The following is a 17133-nucleotide window of genomic DNA, read 5'->3' as shown; positions in this document are numbered from 1 at the left end:
TGGTGTCTGCCTGCGCCACGGCTCTCCCCGAGCCGGCCCCGCTCCCTCGGGATCGGGTCGTGAGCTCGTTGAAGGGCCGATCCCCATCGCCCCCGTCTCAGGGGGGCAAGTTACAGCCCCGCCGTTGCAGCAGCGCTGGCAGCAAGGCTCTGGCACACAGATGGCTTTATTGGGACGGGACGTGCCGCTCCCCCCCATGGGGGCTCTGCTGCTGGCAGAGGCTCCGTGCAGCCCCCCCAGACCTGCTCCCCGCCGGCGCAGGGCCCCACGACACCTCCCCGCCCCGGTTCCATCCTCTCCTTTCCCGGTTGCGGGACGTGGCTCTCCCCCGCAAGCGTCTGTCTCTGGGCCCCGCTCTGGCCGCGGTGCCGGCTCTGAGCCCCGCTGGGCCGGCCCTCGGTGTGAGGAGAGCGGCTGCCGGCCCTGGCTGCCTCCAGTGGGTCCCCCCAGGCCAAGCAGGGGCTCAGTGGCAGTTTTGGCACCGGGGGTGGCACCTCTGTCCGTTGACGTTGCACCGACATCCACCACTGGTGTCCCCGGGACCCTGGGTGGGAGGAGAGCAGGTCAAGGTCAGGGTTAGGGTGGGAGCCCAACGTGGGGCTCCTGGGCCCCGCAGGCTCACCCAGCCCCCTCCCCACCTGTGGGGAATGCGGGGGGGGTGTCCCTCCTGCCCCCCAGGATTGCTCACCCCGGGCCCCCAGCGCGGCCCCTTGGTCACCCAGCAGATCTCGGTCTGGCAGACGGTGCAGCGGATCCAGTCGCAGCCGTCCTTCTTCTGGACGATGATGAGGCAGGTGGGGCAGTGCATGGCCTCCCCAATCTGCACCAGGGTCTGGCGGTGGGGGAGAGGCGGCCGTGAGGGACGGGGGGGACACGCTGCAACCCCCTGCCCGCCCCACTGGCCCCCCGCCGGGACCCCCACCTGCAGCATGTCGTTTGTCTGCCTGGCGGCAGAGTCGTTCTGTGCCTGGAGCTGCAGGTCATCCTGGTACTGGCGGCAGTTCTTCCCTTCGTGGATGGCCTGGGGGGGTGCAGAGACGGCACTGCTCAGCACCGCTGCCCACCCCCGAGCCCCCTCTGCAGTGGTGGGGGGCGATGCCGAGGGCGGGAGCGGTGCGGCAGCGGCTCACCTTGCAGAGCAAGCAGTTGAGGGCCTGGCAGATGGGGCAGCGAAACTCGTTGACCGAATCCTCATAAATGCACCAGCCCCGGCAGTCGGTAGTCTTGCAGTGGAAACTGTTTTGGCTGCGCCGCTCCGCCAGCACCAGGCTCCTCTCCAGGAACCGCCGGTACTCCTCCGGCGACACCAGCTGCGGAGACAGGCAGGGTCAGGATACGGCCCCCCCCTCCCACCCCGGCACCGACCCGGTATGCGCTCACCGCCCGGATCTCCCGCTCCTGGAGGTGGCTGCTGCAGGCGTAGGAGTCGTCGCGGAAGGGACAGGCCACCTCCGGCTCCTCGCTGTAGTTGATCACCTGGCGCAGACACTCCCTGCGGGAACAGGCACCTGGTCACCGCGACGGGGGGGGGGGGGGCTCAGGGCTGGTCACCACGACAATACAGGGCTGGGGGGTCTTGGGACTGGTCACCGCGATGGTGGGGGGCTTGGGGACCGCGAGCGGCTCCGTCGGGCATTACCTGCAGAAGTTGTGCAGACACTCGCGCAGCAGCACCCCCTCGCCCGGGGCGACCCGCTGGTAGCAGATGCGACACTCCAGCACCTCCCGGTTGGGCACCAGAACCTCCTCTTCCAGCTGCAGCAGCTGCTGGAAGTTCTTCAGCCGCTCGGCCTCCAGCGCCTGCCAGTGAGGAACAACCCCGGTCAGCCCCCCAGCACCGCCACCAGCCCCCCAAGCTGGGCTCGGTGCCCCAGCGGAGAGGCCCAAGACCAGCGTTTGCCACCTGCAGCGGCCAGCTCCTGAGCCGGAGCCAAGGGCACATCTCTGGCTGTGCCCCACGGGGAGCACGGCTGCTACCGGGAGAGCCGGCACAGCCCCACCGGCAGTGAGGAAGTATCATCAGGGAGGCTGGCGTGACTCCACACCTCTCACAGCCCTCGTGGCCACCATCCAAAGGACCGGGGCCACTTGTCCCGAGTCCCCCACAGCTTTGGTAGCCAGCAGGAATGGCTGCGCTCAGGGAGTCGGGTCTGGATTTGCAGGGACACCCCCCCCAGGGAAAGGAAAGCAGAGGCAGGGGGCAGCTGCTGCACCCCAAGGTGTGCGGTCAGACCTGGCACTGAGCCCCACTCTGGCATTTCCCTGGCACAGCCTCGTGCCTGTGCAGCTGAGGGACGTGAGCACCAAGCCCCGGCAGCAGCCAGGGTCCCAGCGGTCCCCGGAGGGCCAGCGTGGGCATTTCTGAGGCACTTTAACATATTTTAAACCCTGTGACTGTCTGCGTGTGGTGCTGAAGCCAGTGCAGAAGGCAGCATGGCCCCCGCTCCCTGGCTGCGGGGGGCTGGGGGAGCCAAGTCTGCCGGAGCTTGGGTGCCGGTGAGACTTCACACCACGCCAGCGCTTTGTGATCGCCGCAGTCACAAACCCGTTCCCGAGCATTACCCACGCAGGGCTCTGTGCTTTGCCAGGGGTCCCCATCCCACCCCACACCCCCTCCCCAGCACCGGCTCTACCTGGGCAAAGCAGCAGCCGTGAAGGTGCAGCACCAAGGCCAAGCTTTGGCATGGGCTGCTCAGGGTGGCTCGGCAGCCTCCTGCTCTTGTGCAGCCCCGTGAGGAAGTGCCCACCGACTTCTCTTCCATTTCGTTACATGAACACCCCTTCAGCAGCAGACCACCCCGCCCCCAGCACAGGAAAATGGCAGAGCCACGCTGGTGGGATAAGGCTTTAATGAGGGAAGGAATCCATCCGCGGCCCCTCCTGCAGCACCGTCAGGCACCCAAGAGCCGCTTCAGGGAGGCACAATCCAACAATCCAAGGAGCCACAGCACCAAACCGAGGGTCCCGTCCTTCCCCCCACCCCAGGCTGGGGGATGCACAGCTCCCCACTGGGACAAGCCCCGCTGCAGGATGAGATCACCAATGCAAAGTGCAACGCCAAATAACCAAATCTTTGGCTGCTCAGGGTGCCAGCAGCTCCGGGAGCCAGAGGGACCTGCAGCGCAGAGCGCCACGGCCAAGGGCCGTACGCTGTGCTGGGCCCACACGGATGCTGGTTTGGGCAGAGTGGCTCTGCCTGTCCCGGTGCCGGACCTGGGGAAGCGCAGGGCTCTTGGCAGCCAGGGAGGGGAGCGTGGCACCAGGGATCCCCAAACCCAGGGCCACACCTCAGCCAACAGCACCCCAAAGCCTATTCCTATGGGTGCCACAGGGCCAGCACCCCAGTGAGGGCTGGTGCCTGCGAGGCAAGGAGGGCTGGGGGGCTCAGGGCTGAGCCCTGCTGCTGGCGACCCTCGGCCAGCTTCCAAGACCACCTTGCCCTGATGCCACCCCTCCACCTACGGAGCAAAGAAGAAACCCCCAAGCCTGAGACCCCCAGAGCACAGCACCCCAAGCCTCAGAGACCCCCAGAGCATGCCCGTCCTGAGCCCGAGACCCCCACAGCACGGCACCCCAAACCTCCGAGACCTCCCAGGCCAAGAACCGTCAGTGCCGACAGTGCCAACCCACGGCCACACCGGCTCTTCCCTGAAGCCCTCATGAACCAGACAGCATCAGGAGGGCAGCAGTGGGGCTGGCCACGCTCACCTCACACCATCCCAACCCCAGAGGGGGCTCAGATCCCCCCCGCCATGATCCTGAGGGGCCCGGCGGATGCAGGGCAGAGCAGCAGCAAGGCCAAGGGCCGGACGACAGCAGGGGCTCTGGCCAGGAACGGGGAGGCGAAGGGAAAACTCCCAGCACTGGGACAGCAAGCGATGGCTCCTCTCAGGGAGGAGCCCACCAGGCACGCCTGGGGGGCTGGGATGTGCCCCCCTTCCCGCTGGCACCACAGGCAGGAGAGGCAGCACGCCGGACGCCGTTAACCTGGGAGCTGCCACGCTCGCAGGGATGGTCCTGCGATCCCAAGGGGCTCAGACCTTTGCACTGCCCCGCCAGCCCCCCACTCCTGGAGCCCCCCAGAGCAAGTGGCAAGTCCCCCCTGCAGCTCGGGACCGAGCCCGGACCCCACCGGCTCTTCTCCTGCAGAAAGTTCCCACATCAACAACTAGGGTCTGAGCAAGGGGGTGGCCCGGCGGCAGCCGGTGGGCGCACGCGGGGGCCGGCCTGGGGGCCAACCAGGTCCTGGTGGGCACCGGGCCCTGGCCGGTGGGGCAGGACGGGGTGTCCGGGTGGGCCAGGCACGGGGCGGCTAGCAGAATTCGGAGGACAGGTGGATGAAGTCATCCAAGGAACCCGAGCCCAGGATGCAGTGCGCAGCTGAGCCATCCTCTCTCCTTCCCTTTTCCTAGCGGGATCCCGGCACAAGAGAAAAAAGAAAGAAGAGAAGGTTTGGTCAGTGGCTGAGCCGGAGGACCCCCTGAGTCCCGTAGTGCACCCCGACCTCGGGGCCAAGGCTCCCCCCATAGCCACAGCCCTGGGGGCGGGAGGTCCCATCGGAGCCCCCCCCGCCATGTTTCTACAAGATGGGAAATGGCTTCCAGCACACAGGAGAAAGCACAGCCCAACAGCTCCTCAGCAAAGGACTGCCGACGCAACACACACTTCGCTACGCAGTCAGCTGAGAGAAGAAGGACCTGCCAGACTGGGGTGCCGTGTCCTGCCACGCTCTGCCTGCGGGGTCACAGGTCCCTGTCCTGCCACACATCGCCACCCGCCCTTTGCACAGCCGCAGGCGAACGAAAGCGGTCAGATCCCTGCCACAGCAGCAATCTCCTCTAACAGCCAGAAGATGTCGTGCTCACAATGCAGCACCTCTGCCCGTCCCCGGGGCGCACGGGCAGGCAGCAGCTGCCCCTCGGCAGGGGAAAGAAGGGGGATGCAACAGCCCCCTGTGCTGCCCCTCAGGGTATCCTGCCTCTCCTTCCCAGCCTGTTTCCCAGAGCAGCGTGGGATCCATGTGCCTGCGACACCTCCGAACCCTGCCAATGCCCGATCCTCCCCAGATCTGTCCTCGAGCAGTGGCGCAGGGAGCCCAGAGGCTCGCCGGGGTGGACGGTGAGCCCCCTTACCTGCTGGTACTGCAGGATCCCCTCCTGCTCCTGCTGCATCCTCCAAAGCTCTGTCTCGTCCGGCTTATAGCTGCCAGGGACCACGTAGTCTTCAGGACGGTCCGTGCTGCACATCTCGCAGCCTGGCCGCGTGGGCTTGTTGATGAAGGTACATTTTGGACACGACCAGCCCGCCTGCAGGGACACACAAGAGATGCAGAAGCCAGGAAAAATGCTTTGGAGAGAGGGAAGGCAGGGCGGTAGGATGCAGGGGGAGCATGCACCCTTCCCCAGCACCCCCCAGACTGGGAGAAAGGGAGGACCTGGGGCAGGCAGAGCAGGGTGATGATGGGGGGGGGACACTGTGGGCCACGTACCGGCACTGGTGAAGGCAGACTTGTGGCAGCAGGCTTTGGCTGGGCACTGAAAAGGTCGCCGATCTGCAGTGTGTCCAAGTGCTGGCTGATCTCACCGATGTCCATCTTCCTGCCGGCCTCATTCCCCCAGCCTGGAGAGCGACACCAGCGAAGGGGTACGTTACAACCAGCCCAGAGACTGGCACAGGACCGAGCAGCCAGGCCTGGCCAAGAGCGTGCTGAATTGTGCCGGGGCGGAGAGGCCCTCTCCTCTCCGGGGAAGACGCTGCTCTTCCCAGGCTGGCCCCCAGCCAGCGAGCATGGATCCCAAGGACCAGCCCTGCCCCAGCCCGTCGGCACAAGCAGGGCCGGCCCATGGTGCTGAGCCCGCTCCCGGTGCCACAGAACCGAACGGCTCACAGCACAGGACCCCAAAGTGTGACAAGAGGAGCGCCCAGGGTGGACGCTGGACATCTCCTCACCACCTCGCTTTCGGTAAAGGGAAAAACAAGAGGAAGGCCACGAAGGCCCTTCCCGAGCTGTATGCTCTGCAGCACGGAGGGTGCAGGCAAGCGGTGGCTTCCCAAGGCGGAGGGTATCGGCCCCCAGAGCCCTGCTCTGCTCCACCCTGGAGAAGCTGCTCAGCCTTTTCTAGCAGTGCAGCAGCCTAAGCGACTGCCCTGCCCTCCAGCCCAGGGAGGTACTGCCCAGAGAGCCCCCCCAGCACCCCACACATCCTCACCCACCCTGGCACAGCAGCACCCCGATGCCAGGGTCCCCATCCCCGCTGCTACACCTGGTCTGGCACCTTGCGCTGGAGCCAGGCAGGACCTGGGCTTCCCTCCCCACCGGTGGCCACAGGGAGAGCAGAGGAGAGCCAGACCTTTCTTTGGAGACATGTTGGGCAGGGTGTTGTATTTGCGCCTTTCCCCAGCAGCGTCGGTCAGCGAGGAGGTGGAGCTGAGCATGACCTGCGCCTGGTCCTCCTCGTAGCGCTGCTCGGTGAGCTCGGCCATCTTCGCCGAGAGCAGGTAGAGGAATGCGGTGTCGCCGTCCTTGCGGATGCCGTAGGAGGAAACGGTCCGTTCGTCCACGCACAGGCACTGCCCGATGATCCAGCGCTGAACCAAGGGGTGGAACCCATAATCCTGGAAGACCTGGGCAGCCGGAGAAGCCTGGAGGTGAGCCCACAGCCACGGCTTCCCTGCAGCTTCTCACCCCACCTTGTGGCACAGGCAGGGGCCGATGCCATGCTGGCAAGTGTCGGAGAGCCAGGAGAACCGGTGAAGAGCTGGCTCCAAAGGCAGAGGAGTGGGTGGGAAAGCCCAGCTCCCACACCGCAGGTACAAGCATTTAAAAAGGGGGCTGCAGGGACCCCAAGGGCTCCTGTCTCCCAGCCAGGCTGGGGGGCTCACACCGCACAGCGCCCAGCGTCAGGCTCATGCCGCTCCGTACCTGCTGCTTGAGCGTTGCTATTGTAGTGTGAGCACGGACCCTGATGGTGATGCTTGCAGAAGATGTCGCATCCTCCACGCCGACCTTCATGCTGGAGAAGAGAGATGGATGCCATTAGAGGAGGGCTGCTGGGATCGGGAGTAAGGCAGTGCTGCTGCCGGGGCAGGGGGGTCCTGGCACCACACTCGGCACCAGCCACTCTCCAGGCACGATGCTCTCAGCCACGGAGCCAAGGCTGCAGGCAGTGCCCCGTGAGGGAGTCCCACGAGGTCTAACACCAGGTTTCCAACCGTGATCCATACATCGCATCCCAGGAAACCGGGACAGGCAACCCCTGGCCTTCACCCTGCCTGCCTCTGGCAGTAGCTCCCGGCCCACTCCTGCCGAGGGCTGCATCCCGAACGTCCCGTTTAACACTCACAGGGAAGTTGGTTCCCCCTCGCTGTTTTGTTTATCCTCTATTCCAGCCTGTTTGTCCTGCCAGCCTCCACACACCCTTGGCAATGACTTCCACCATGTACTTAGATACAGTGAGGAAAAAACAGTTCCTTTCACTTGCCTTCAATCTGGTGCTTCCCAATTCCCCTGGGCCTCCTAGTCCACCTGTCCCGAGCCATGTGAATGAGCATTCCCCTTCTCTGCTCCGGTCTCCTACAGATCCCCCTCCCCCCCCCCAGCTGCCTCTCCTTCAGACCAGGGTCTGAACCTTTCAAGCTCTCCTCTTGCAAAGGTGTTTCATGCCTCCAATCATCCCACTCCTTCCCTCTATCCAAGACAGAGGGGCCAAAGCTGGATTTCCCAAGTATTAAGACAGAAACCCGCAGGTAGTGCTGGGCTCTCTCATGTGTCCCCTCCCCTGTTTCTAAGGACCCCGAACGCTGCAGGTCTTGTTGAACGGTGCCGCTGGCCTTGCCTGAACCACCCGTGGTTGTTTCCAGGTCTGCTGCATTGCTGCCTGCTGTTGTGCGCCCACCAGCGTCTTCCCCGTTTGCCCTCCTTCGCGTTTATCAGCATCGAGTCCAAGTGCTCGGAGCCACAAGACCCATCTCTAAGTCCAGACCTCACAGCTCGTCACCATTTCCAGGTCATTTGTTTGTCCCTGGAACAGCCCCATCTCTGCAGACGCCTGCGCTCTCTGTTGCAATACACAGCGCTCTATTCCTGCCCTGCGTCTCCCACCTTTTGGCTGGTCATCCGTCCAAAGGAGCATGCTCCCTCCTGCCCCACAGCACATCGCTTTCCTTCTTGAAGGCTTTTAAGGAAGTTTGTCGGAAGCGTTTTGGCATTCCTGGCACAGCACGCCAGCCAGGCTGCCCTGCCCTTTGGCTCACCAACCGACCCCCTTCGGGGCACTCGCAGAGTTGGGAGCCACAACTCTGCCCAATTACTGCCGTTTACCCATGAATCTCCTCAGTCTAGTCCTGGCTACTGCTCTTGATAAGAAATTGGTGTTTTAACCTTCCCGGAGGCCTTTCACAAACCCGCACAGCAGGTGGCAGCACTCTTTGGAGCAGGCAGGCTCTTTGTCCCCAGGCAGAGAGCAGCAGGGACCGAGGGAGGCTGGTGGAGGGGTGTCCCCAGGTCCCCCAGACAGGGGGAAAGCTGTCCCAGCAGCTGGTGACAGTCCCTTCACACTGCAGAGGGGCACAGTTGTGTTCGAGCAGAGCCTGAAGGCTCCACAGGATCAGGTCCTTGCTGTGCCGGCTGCTGCCCGGACGGGCTCACCCTCCAGGTTCCTGGCTTTTCTGGTAGCATCCAATACCCTGCTCCTGTATTCCCCCCTCTCCTTCCTCCCAGGAGCTAGGGAAGAAGTACAAATCCCAGGATACCACATTTCTCCAGGAAAGCTGTGGATTCCCCAGCATGAGCTGCACATTTCCTTCTCCTGCCAGGACTGATCCCAAGGGATGGCAGAGGAATTCATGGAGCAGCTCTGCTGCAGGGGCTGCAGGAGGCTGTTCTGACTCTGACAGACACTCAAGCACCCTGGACCATCACCGCTACAGGCAAAACCACGTAAAAAAGACAGAGCCAAGGGCCACACAGCCCAGGGACATGGGGCAAGTGACCCAAATGTCCAGCAAAGCAGCAGAGCTGCAGGGGAGGAGGTGCTGGCTGGGCAGGCAGGACATCCCCAGGCTTATGGCACAGCCGGCAGCTGCCTGCAGAGGAGCACAGAGCCCCAGCACGGGACTAGGACTCCGTCCAGGGCAGGTCATTTTCCTGTGGGCCCGGGCAGGGATGCTAAGGAATGGGAGGTGTGCTCATGTTGGCTCCAAGAACGCGACGGTCAGAAGCACTCACCTGATATCGTCTGTAGGGTAGTTGGACTCCTTCAAGAGGATACTGAGCGTGGCTTGCTGGCGAGCCAGGGCCACGGCACACTGCGAGGCCACCTCCTCGTCTCCGTACTCGATCGCCTGGGCGAGGTGGAGTGCCAGGTCCTCTGCGGCAGGATGGAGAGGGAGAACCGTAAAACGGCAGCCAGTCTGCAAACACCCTCCCTGGGCCACGGCACAACCACTGCCACCCGCAGCACTGGCAAAGCCAGCACCCAGAGGGCTCTGAGACTGCGTGTGCCACAGCCTCACATCTAGAAACAGCAATTCTGGTTCAGTTCAGCATGGAAACAGTGCTGAAGGGTGACAGGAGCTCTGTACAAGGCTCCTCGGAAACGCACTTGCTGCACAGCCAGCCAGCAGCTGAGGCAGGAGGAGGAGCAGCTATGCTGCTGGAGAGGTGCGGCTGAGAGCACTGAGGGAAATTTCTGGGGCCGCCGGGAGCTTAGTTCTGTCCCTCCTCACACAGCTCGGCTGACCTGACTGCCCACAGCGACGTCCTGGGACACATGGCCCCCAGCCTGGCCTTGGGGCAAGCTGCTGTCCCACAAGACCAGAGTTTCACAGGTGGCCAAAAAGGCCAAGGGCATCCTGGCTTGTGTCAGAAATTGTGTGGCCAGCAGGAGCAGGGAAGGGATCGTCCCCCTGTACTCGGCACTGGTGAGGTCGCACCTCGAACACTGTGTTCAGTTTTGGGCCCCTCACTACAAGAAAGACACTGAGGTGCTGGAGCATGTCCAAAACAGAGCAATGAAGCTGGTGAAGAGTCTGGAGCACAAGTCTTATGAGGAGCGGCTGAGGGAACTGGGGTTGTTTAGCCTGGAGAAAAGGAGGCTCAGGGGAGACCTTATCGCTCCCTACAAATACCTGAAAGGAGGTTGTAACGAGGTGGGAGTTGGTCTCTTCTCCCAAGTAACAAGCAACAGGACAAGAGTAAATGGCCTCAAGTTGTGCCAGGGGAGGTTTAAATTGGATATTAGGAATAATTTCTTCACCAAAAGGGTTGCCAAGCATTGGAACAGGCTGCCCAGGGAAGTGGTGGAGTCACCATCCTGGGAGGTATTTAAAAGATGCATAGACGTGGTGACTAGGGACACGGTTTAGTGGTGGACTTGGCAGTGTTGGGTTCACGGTTGGACTCGATGATCTTAAAGGTCTTTTCCAACCTCAATGATTCTGTGATAAAAGAGCTTGTTGTCAGCCACAGGCCAGGGGAGCAGCTGGACCTGGGTCTGAGCCTGTCTCCTCTGGATGGCTGGCAACTCCTGATACACCAAAAGAGCCAAGAAACTTTCCCCCTCAAATACCTTTCTCAGAAAGCTCCAAGGAGAGAGCTGCCTCTGGATCCTGATCTGCAGAGACACCCCCAGCAGCTGCGGGCAAGGATGAGGCCTGGGATGCCAGCGTGCTGTCCGAGGCTGAGGGAATGCAGGAATACGTCAGGGCAAGGCAGTGCCACCCCCCGCCCCGAGCAGTGACTGTCACCAATCGTCCTCCCCAAGGAGCTCCACACTCACACCACAGGGCAAAGATGCACTGGGAAGCCCTGGGCTATGCAAGGTTGTTTGAGGCAAAGGTAACAGTGACCCTAACCCATGTCTCAAGGGCTGACAGAGCTCAGAGAGCAGCACCAGCAACAGCCCACCATCTCTGCAAAGCCTTTGGCCGCTGCTCCCCTGAGCTCCCAGGACCGCTGGGGTAAGGGCAGCAGAGATACACCACACTCCCCCAGCTACCCAGAACTTCCCAGTGCTGCTTTCTTCCCCTTCAATCGAGCAGCTCCCTCCCAGTACGTGGGGCTGGGCCAGTCACCCCTGTTCCCCGGTCACTGCCCACACCACCTCCTGTCTCCTGGGGTCTACTCCACCCCCTCGGATGCTCAGATGCACAGAGGAACCCTCTGAACATTCCTTTCTAGGTGTGCAGGAGTTAACGCCCCAGGGAAGGAGAGGGCTGAGATGCTGCCCTGGCACTCGGGGAGCCAGAAGCAGCTGGTATTTCACGGCAGGACCAGTCCCAGCCTTGTCTCCCAGCTGGGGAAAGCCTGGCAGCCCCTCTGAGCAGCAGGCAGATGCCCCAGGTCCCTGCCAGCCCTCGGGCAGCCGCCTGTCCACACTGACCTTTCTGCACCTCCCGCAGGGAGCTGCTCACGATCGTCCACCACTTCTGTGCCTCCCGCTCCTCCTCGAAGTTAAACACCATGGGCTCGTCCGAGGAGCCGAGGACCATCAGTTCGTGGCACGTGGGGCTCCTCACCTTGTACGAGATGTCCTTGAGGTCGTATTCTGCCACGTTCTGGGGGAAGGAGAAGGACGAGAGTGTCACGCCACGATGGAGCCAGGCTGAAGACGTGCCACATGTGGATGGTGCACCAGGCAAGGGGACAACCCCCCAACATGGTGTCCAAGCCAGGACCTGGGGACGCAGGCTGTCCCTCTCTTTGCCTCCACCATGGTCTCTCATGAGATAAGTGTGGACATAAACACACATTAAGCCAAGCGCAACCCTCTGTCCCCAGGCACTGAACCACAAATCTGGCCCAAAAGGCACCAAACCACAAACCCAGCCCAAAATGCTGACCGTCCGTGCCCAGGGCTGCCTCCAAGCCCCGTCACAGCTTGGCAGCCGCCCCACTATCTGCAGTCTCATGTCCTCCACCCTGGCCAGAGGCTACCACAGAATACCAAGGGCTGTGACTGCTCACAGCCACTGACCTGGCACCTGCCAGGTGATCCCCGGTCACCCAGCACCGGCACGGCCGTCTCCACCGGGTGCACATACAACTAAACACACCCCTTCTCCCCTGTTTGCCTCTTCCCCTCTCTCAAAACCAAAGCGCGGGAGACATCTAAGACGAGTCGGGCTGCCATGACAGCAGCTCTCAGGGGAAGCCAGTTCCTTTCCCCTTTTACAAGCCATGGGAAAATCCTTCCCCCCCTCCACGCACCTCGGGGCTCAGCTTTCCCCATGTCCCCTCCCACCGGCAGACAAGCTCTGCCAGCTCCCCACGACCGCGGGGTGCAGGACCAGCCTCCGCAGGAGAGCCCCAGCCGTCCTCGGGGTGCCTCGGCCCTGCTCCTCCCCACCGGCTGACACCGGTCTTGGCTTCACGCCGGAGCTTTCAATTCCGCTTCTGGTAAAATGGCAGCTCGGGAGGAGCCGGGGCACAGGGAAGGACTCTGCGCAGCCACCTGCCACCGCACCCCACAGGCAGCGAGCAGGAAGCTTGGCAAGCGCTGCCTGCACCGTACGGGGACATGGGCAGTGGGGGGGTGGAAGGAAGTTTGAGAGAAACCGCCGGTTTCCTTGCCCTTCGTCTGAGTTTAAAGTCCTGCCAAGTCCCCCTCGACCTGCTGTCCCCTGTCCCAACACCAGAATTACAGGAATGGCGGCAGGGAGGAAGAAAAGAGAGCTGATGTAAAGCCCCACACCCCAGGGGCAACTTTCCCTTTGACTTGTCAGCTGGGAAAGTAAAACTGATCCCAGAGCAGCTCCCAGGGGTCCTCCGCACCCATGTCCCGTGGGAAGGATGCTCCCGGGGGAAGGAATCAAAGCAAGGGAGGAACCAAGCCCTTTCAGCCACAGAGCAGAGCCCGGGGATGTGCCTTTGCCAGGGCCACCTTCCAACTCAGAAACGGCTGTCCCTGACACACAGGCACGTCAGCCACGGCCTCGCACCCCTGCCCGCTGCCTCCAGCTCCAATCCATTAGGAAAATGTCCAGGAAAACAGGGTTTCAATTTGCTGGGTGGCCGGAGCAGCCAGCTCCCGCCATTGTGCCAAGGGGCACCCAGGGGAACAGTCCCCATCCCAGGGGACGTTAGGGAAGTGGTGGGAGCGGGGAGGTGGGCTGCACAGGCTAGGGAGCTGCTGGTGACAGGTACCTGCAGCCAAACGGGCACCTCCAGCTCATCCTCCACCTTTGCTGGGTCTGGGAGCCACTGAGCGACCAGCCCAGGGCTCAGGCAAGAGGTTTCAGCTGTTTAACCTCTCCTGAGGACAAAGAACCTCTCACCCCCAGCCTCTGGAGCTGCACCAGAGGAGAGGACACTGGACCCGCAACTTCATCCCCCTCCTTCTCCTCCCCTGAGGGTTGAGCAACTCCCAGCACCAGCAGAGGCTCCTCCGGCCATTCCAAGAACTGATCCCCTTCCCACGGGGACAGCCCCGGGCTTCTTCCCCACGGAAGCTCCCTGCCAACTGGATCCCGGGCAGGGATCCTACACTGGAGCCCTCCCGTTACACTGGGCCAGGGCAGGCGGATGGCAGCACACCGCAGTATGAATGCTGCCGCGGCAAGTGGAGGCCAAGAGGAGCCGCAGCACCGCTGGGTTTTGTACCAGCAGCCAGTCCACCCTGAGGTCAGCTGCCGGGCAGAGCAGCTGGTCTGACACCATTTGCCATTCAGGGCTGGCCTGGTGCTGCCATGGTGGACAGCACACATCTCCCAAGGGCTCAACGCCGCGGTCCAGCAGGGAGGTCGGCTCGGCTGCTGTGCGTTACCGCTCCCTGCAGCGCTTTGACCTTGAGAGGGGAGGAGGAGAGGAGGGGATCAGCTCCAGACTCCATGGAGTCTCACCAGCGACTGCCTTTACCTCTCAGCTCATCCCATCGCTTGCCTCTCAGGCTGAGCTGCAGCCTCGCACGCAACTTCACGCCACTCCAGCGGGCACAAGCTGCTGCCCCACCGTGCTCCTGTAGAAACCGAAACCCAGGTTTGAGCTAACCACAGGAGTGCCCGCAGTGATGGCTGAGCAGCCAGCGTTTGTCATGGTGGGAGGAACGATAACAGGATGGGGAGCGTGAGCTGGGGCCCATGCCGCCTCCCCAGCAGCACCACCACCTCCCCACTCGGGTTTTACACAGCACTTAAGAGGGCTCGAGCCGCACAAAGTGCAGCGCTGTGCCCAGTCACTGCCAGCATGCCCCACTGCGTGGCAGAGCTGGCAGGAGCAGCCCCAACCGGCTTGCCCCACACAAAGCCAAGAGACCCCAGCCCTTGCGAGGACGAGCACCGATGGCCGTCCTTGAACCACGCAGGACTGGAGGGGGAATTGAGCGCTGGGTGCTAGAGCAGCACAGGGGAAAGGCAGCTCCCCACTCTACCCTGTAGCCCTTGCGTGTTCATCAGAGCCAACAGCACCATTGCCTCCATTCCACCTTCCGGAGAACCTCCCCAGTGCCGGGAGCAATGATTCGGAAGGGGAACGTTTTCAGCACAGCATAAACCAGAACCCAGAGTGGGGACGGAGAAGAAAGGCACGCTGAGAGCAGGGCAGCAGGCACTGAGGGCTCAGCAGGACAACCAAGCCTCAGCGTGTCAGCAGGAGGAACAGTCTTGGCCCACGTGCAGCCAGCACCAGGGCTGAGCAAATTGGGGGGGGGGGGGGAAATCAGCCAGGAGTGGGTCTGCTCCTGAAACGGGGACCTGGGCAGGCTGGAGGAGTGGGTCTCTGTGAAGCTCATGAGGCTCAACAAGGCCAAGTGCAAGGTCCTGCACATGGGTCAGGGCAAGCCCCAGTCCCAGCACAGGTTGGCGGATGGATGGATGGGGAGCAGCCCTGCAGAGAAGGACTGGGGGACATGGGTAGGTGACAAACAGGACATGACCCGGCAATGTGCACTCGCAGCCCAGAAAGCAAAGTGTATCCCGGGCTGCATCCAGAGCAGCGTGGCCAGCAGGTCCAGGGAGGGGATTCTCCCTCTCTACTCCACTCTGGTGAGACCCCTCTGGAGCACTGCGTCCAGCTCTGGGGTTCCCAGCATGAGATGGACACGGACCTGTGGAAGTGGGTCCAGAGGAGGGACACAGAAATGGTCCGAGGGCTGGAACACCTCTGCTGTGAGGAAAGGCTGAGAGAGTTGGGGTTGTTCAGCCTGGAGAAGAGAAGGCTCCGGGGAGACTTTATTGTGGCCTTTCAGTACTTAAAGGGGTCTTATAAGGAAGATGGGGACAGACTTTTTGCAGGGCCTGTAGTGATAGGACAAGGGGTAATGGTTTTAAACTGAAAGAGGGGAGATTTAGATTAGATGCAAGGAAGAAGTTCCTCACTGTGAGGGTGGTAAGCCACAGGTCCAGGTTGCCCAGAGAGGTTGTGGATGCCCCATTCCTGGCAGTGTTCAAGGCCAGGTTGGATGGGGCTTTGAGCAACCTGGTCTAGCAGAAGGTGTCCCTGGCCACGGCAGGGGGGTTGGAACTAGATAATTTTTAAGGTCCCTTCCCACCCAAACCCTTCTGTGATCCAATGACACAGAACTAGCGCTGCAGCTGAAGAGAGCAGGGACCATGTCTGAGAAGGGGAGACACAGCGCAAACACCCTGTGCCGAGGAGCTCCTTTGTTTTTCCCCCCTGAGCTTAAGCACCCAGCAAACCAAGCAGCCAGTCCATCCACAGAGATGGAGTATGAACTAGCCCACTGCCAAAAGCCGACCATCACTTAGCACACGCTGCCTACAGGGAAAGCAGGCAGCACAGCTGTGCCCCTGGCACTGCACCCCCTCAGCCGGCAGCTGCCCGGACCTCCCGGCGCTGGCACGGTGTAAGGGATCAACGCCGAAAATGTTGGAAGCCCTTGAGCTCTTTGGTGCTGCCCAGAAACCAGCTTCCCCCAAACAACCCCGCCGGTACAGGGAGGGGCAGGCAGTAGGGGGGGGGCAGCCAGCAGCTCAGGCCCTTCCCAAAGCCCCCCTACTCTTCTCCAGTACCAGCCGCGGTGCCCCCCTCACCAGTGGGATCTGGGGGGCCCTGGTCGGGCAGGCACCAGCTGGGACCACGGCCGGGACCTGCACTTCCCCTCCCCCCAGCCTCCTGCTGCCCCACAGCCCCTGCCGCGGGCACGGGGGGGGGGCGGATACCGGTGGGGTTTTGGTGGCTGGAGGGGGAGGCTGCAGGCAACCCTCGGGCAGGGACAGGGAGCCCCTCCAACAGGGGCCTATAGACGGTCGGGGGGGGGGGGGGGGGCACAGCCCCGGGGAGCTCCCCCCCCCCCCCCCGAGACCCTCTCCGGGCGGCGGGCCCGAGCCCTCAGGCCCGGCAGCGCTGCCCGGGGAGGGAGTACCCGGCTGTCATCGCCCCGGAGGGCCCCCCCCCACGACAGGAGCCGGGCAGAGCCCACCGCCGGCTCTTCGGTACCGGGAACGGGAAGGGGGGGAGAACGATCGCCCCCCGCCCCAGCAGCGGCACCTCGTTGCCGCCAACCCCCCCAACCCATCCCCGAGCCGCCCCCCCCCCGGTCTCACCGCGCCGCCGGCCGCCTCCGGGTGCCGCAGGCCGAGTCGGAAACGTCGCTGCCCGCCGGCCGCCGGTTCAACGCTGAGCTGCAGGCGGAGCGCGGCGGCGGCGGGGAGCGGCGGGAGGCGGGAGGGCTGCGCCAATCCCGCCCGCACCGCCATCAACACGGTGGGCGGCGGCGGCGGCACCGGGGCCGCGGCCGGGGCCGGGGCGGGGGCACCGGGCAGAGCCATCGCCGCCGCCGCCGCCTCCCTCCGCCTCCGCCGGTACTTCCGCCCGCCGCGCGCTCCGGCCGGAAACGCGTCCCCGCGTCCGAGCGTTCCGGGACCGGACGGTCCGCCTCCGCTCCCCCCTCCAACGCCGTTCGCCCCGCCCCCGCGGGAGGAGCGCCCCGCCCCTCGCCCCGCCCCTGCGAGCGCAGGGCCCCGCCGAGCCGGGTGGGGGCGCCGCGCACCCCCCTGGCGTGATTGACAGCCGCTCCCTCCGTCTTTGTCCCCGGCAGCCAATCAGGACCCCGAGCGCTCCAGCCTGTGGGAGGAGCCTCGGGCCTGTCCCCTCGGAGGGCGGGCGCGCTGCCCTGACTGACGTCCTTCTCAGCCAACGGGAGAGGAGGCCCGCGGCGATTGCCAGGGCCGCCCTCC

The 17133-nt window shown here is 63.5% G+C and overlaps 1 protein-coding gene across 2 annotated transcripts; it reads right to left on the bottom strand.

Moving 5' to 3' along the window:
• Positions 1-132: 132 nt before the first annotated feature.
• On the bottom strand, positions 133-16782 carry SHARPIN (SHANK associated RH domain interactor). Of its 2 annotated transcripts, XM_075024178.1 has the most exons (14): positions 16501-16782; positions 11382-11556; positions 10569-10679; positions 9227-9368; positions 6923-7013; positions 6351-6624; positions 5489-5619; positions 5133-5306; positions 1640-1800; positions 1381-1492; positions 1131-1310; positions 923-1021; positions 689-832; positions 133-544 (listed from the first exon to the last, which is right to left on the bottom strand). In XM_075024178.1, the coding sequence occupies exons 1-14, from the start codon at positions 16723-16725 to the stop codon at positions 464-466; spliced, it is 2100 nt and encodes a 699-aa protein (XP_074880279.1). In that variant the 5' UTR covers positions 16726-16782; the 3' UTR covers positions 133-463. The 2 variants fall into 2 exon arrangements, with proteins under 2 accessions (XP_074880279.1, XP_074880278.1); XM_075024177.1 differs by lacking the exon at positions 16501-16782 and having other exon boundaries at positions 11382-11925.
• Between the last annotated feature and the right edge of the window lie 351 nt (positions 16783-17133).

The sequence above is a fragment of the Buteo buteo genome, chromosome 3 (assembly GCF_964188355.1).
Source record: "Buteo buteo chromosome 3, bButBut1.hap1.1, whole genome shotgun sequence".
Lineage (NCBI taxonomy): Eukaryota > Metazoa > Chordata > Aves > Accipitriformes > Accipitridae > Buteo > Buteo buteo.
Note: the sequence above shows the minus strand (reverse complement) of the source record. Positions and strands in the feature narration are given on the sequence as shown.

Coding starts and splice junctions, on each gene's coding strand:
- SHARPIN (XM_075024177.1), bottom strand. CDS start 11,910: ATGAGACTGCAGATAGTGGGGCGGCTGCCAAGCTGTGACGGGGCTTGG. Junction 9,369..10,568: donor CTTGGAGCTTTCTGAGAAAG/GTATTTGAGGGG, acceptor ATCCTGCCGCAG/AGGACCTGGCACTCCACCTC. Junction 6,625..6,922: donor TAGCAACGCTCAAGCAGCAG/GTACGGAGCGGC, acceptor CCGGCTGCCCAG/GTCTTCCAGGATTATGGGTT.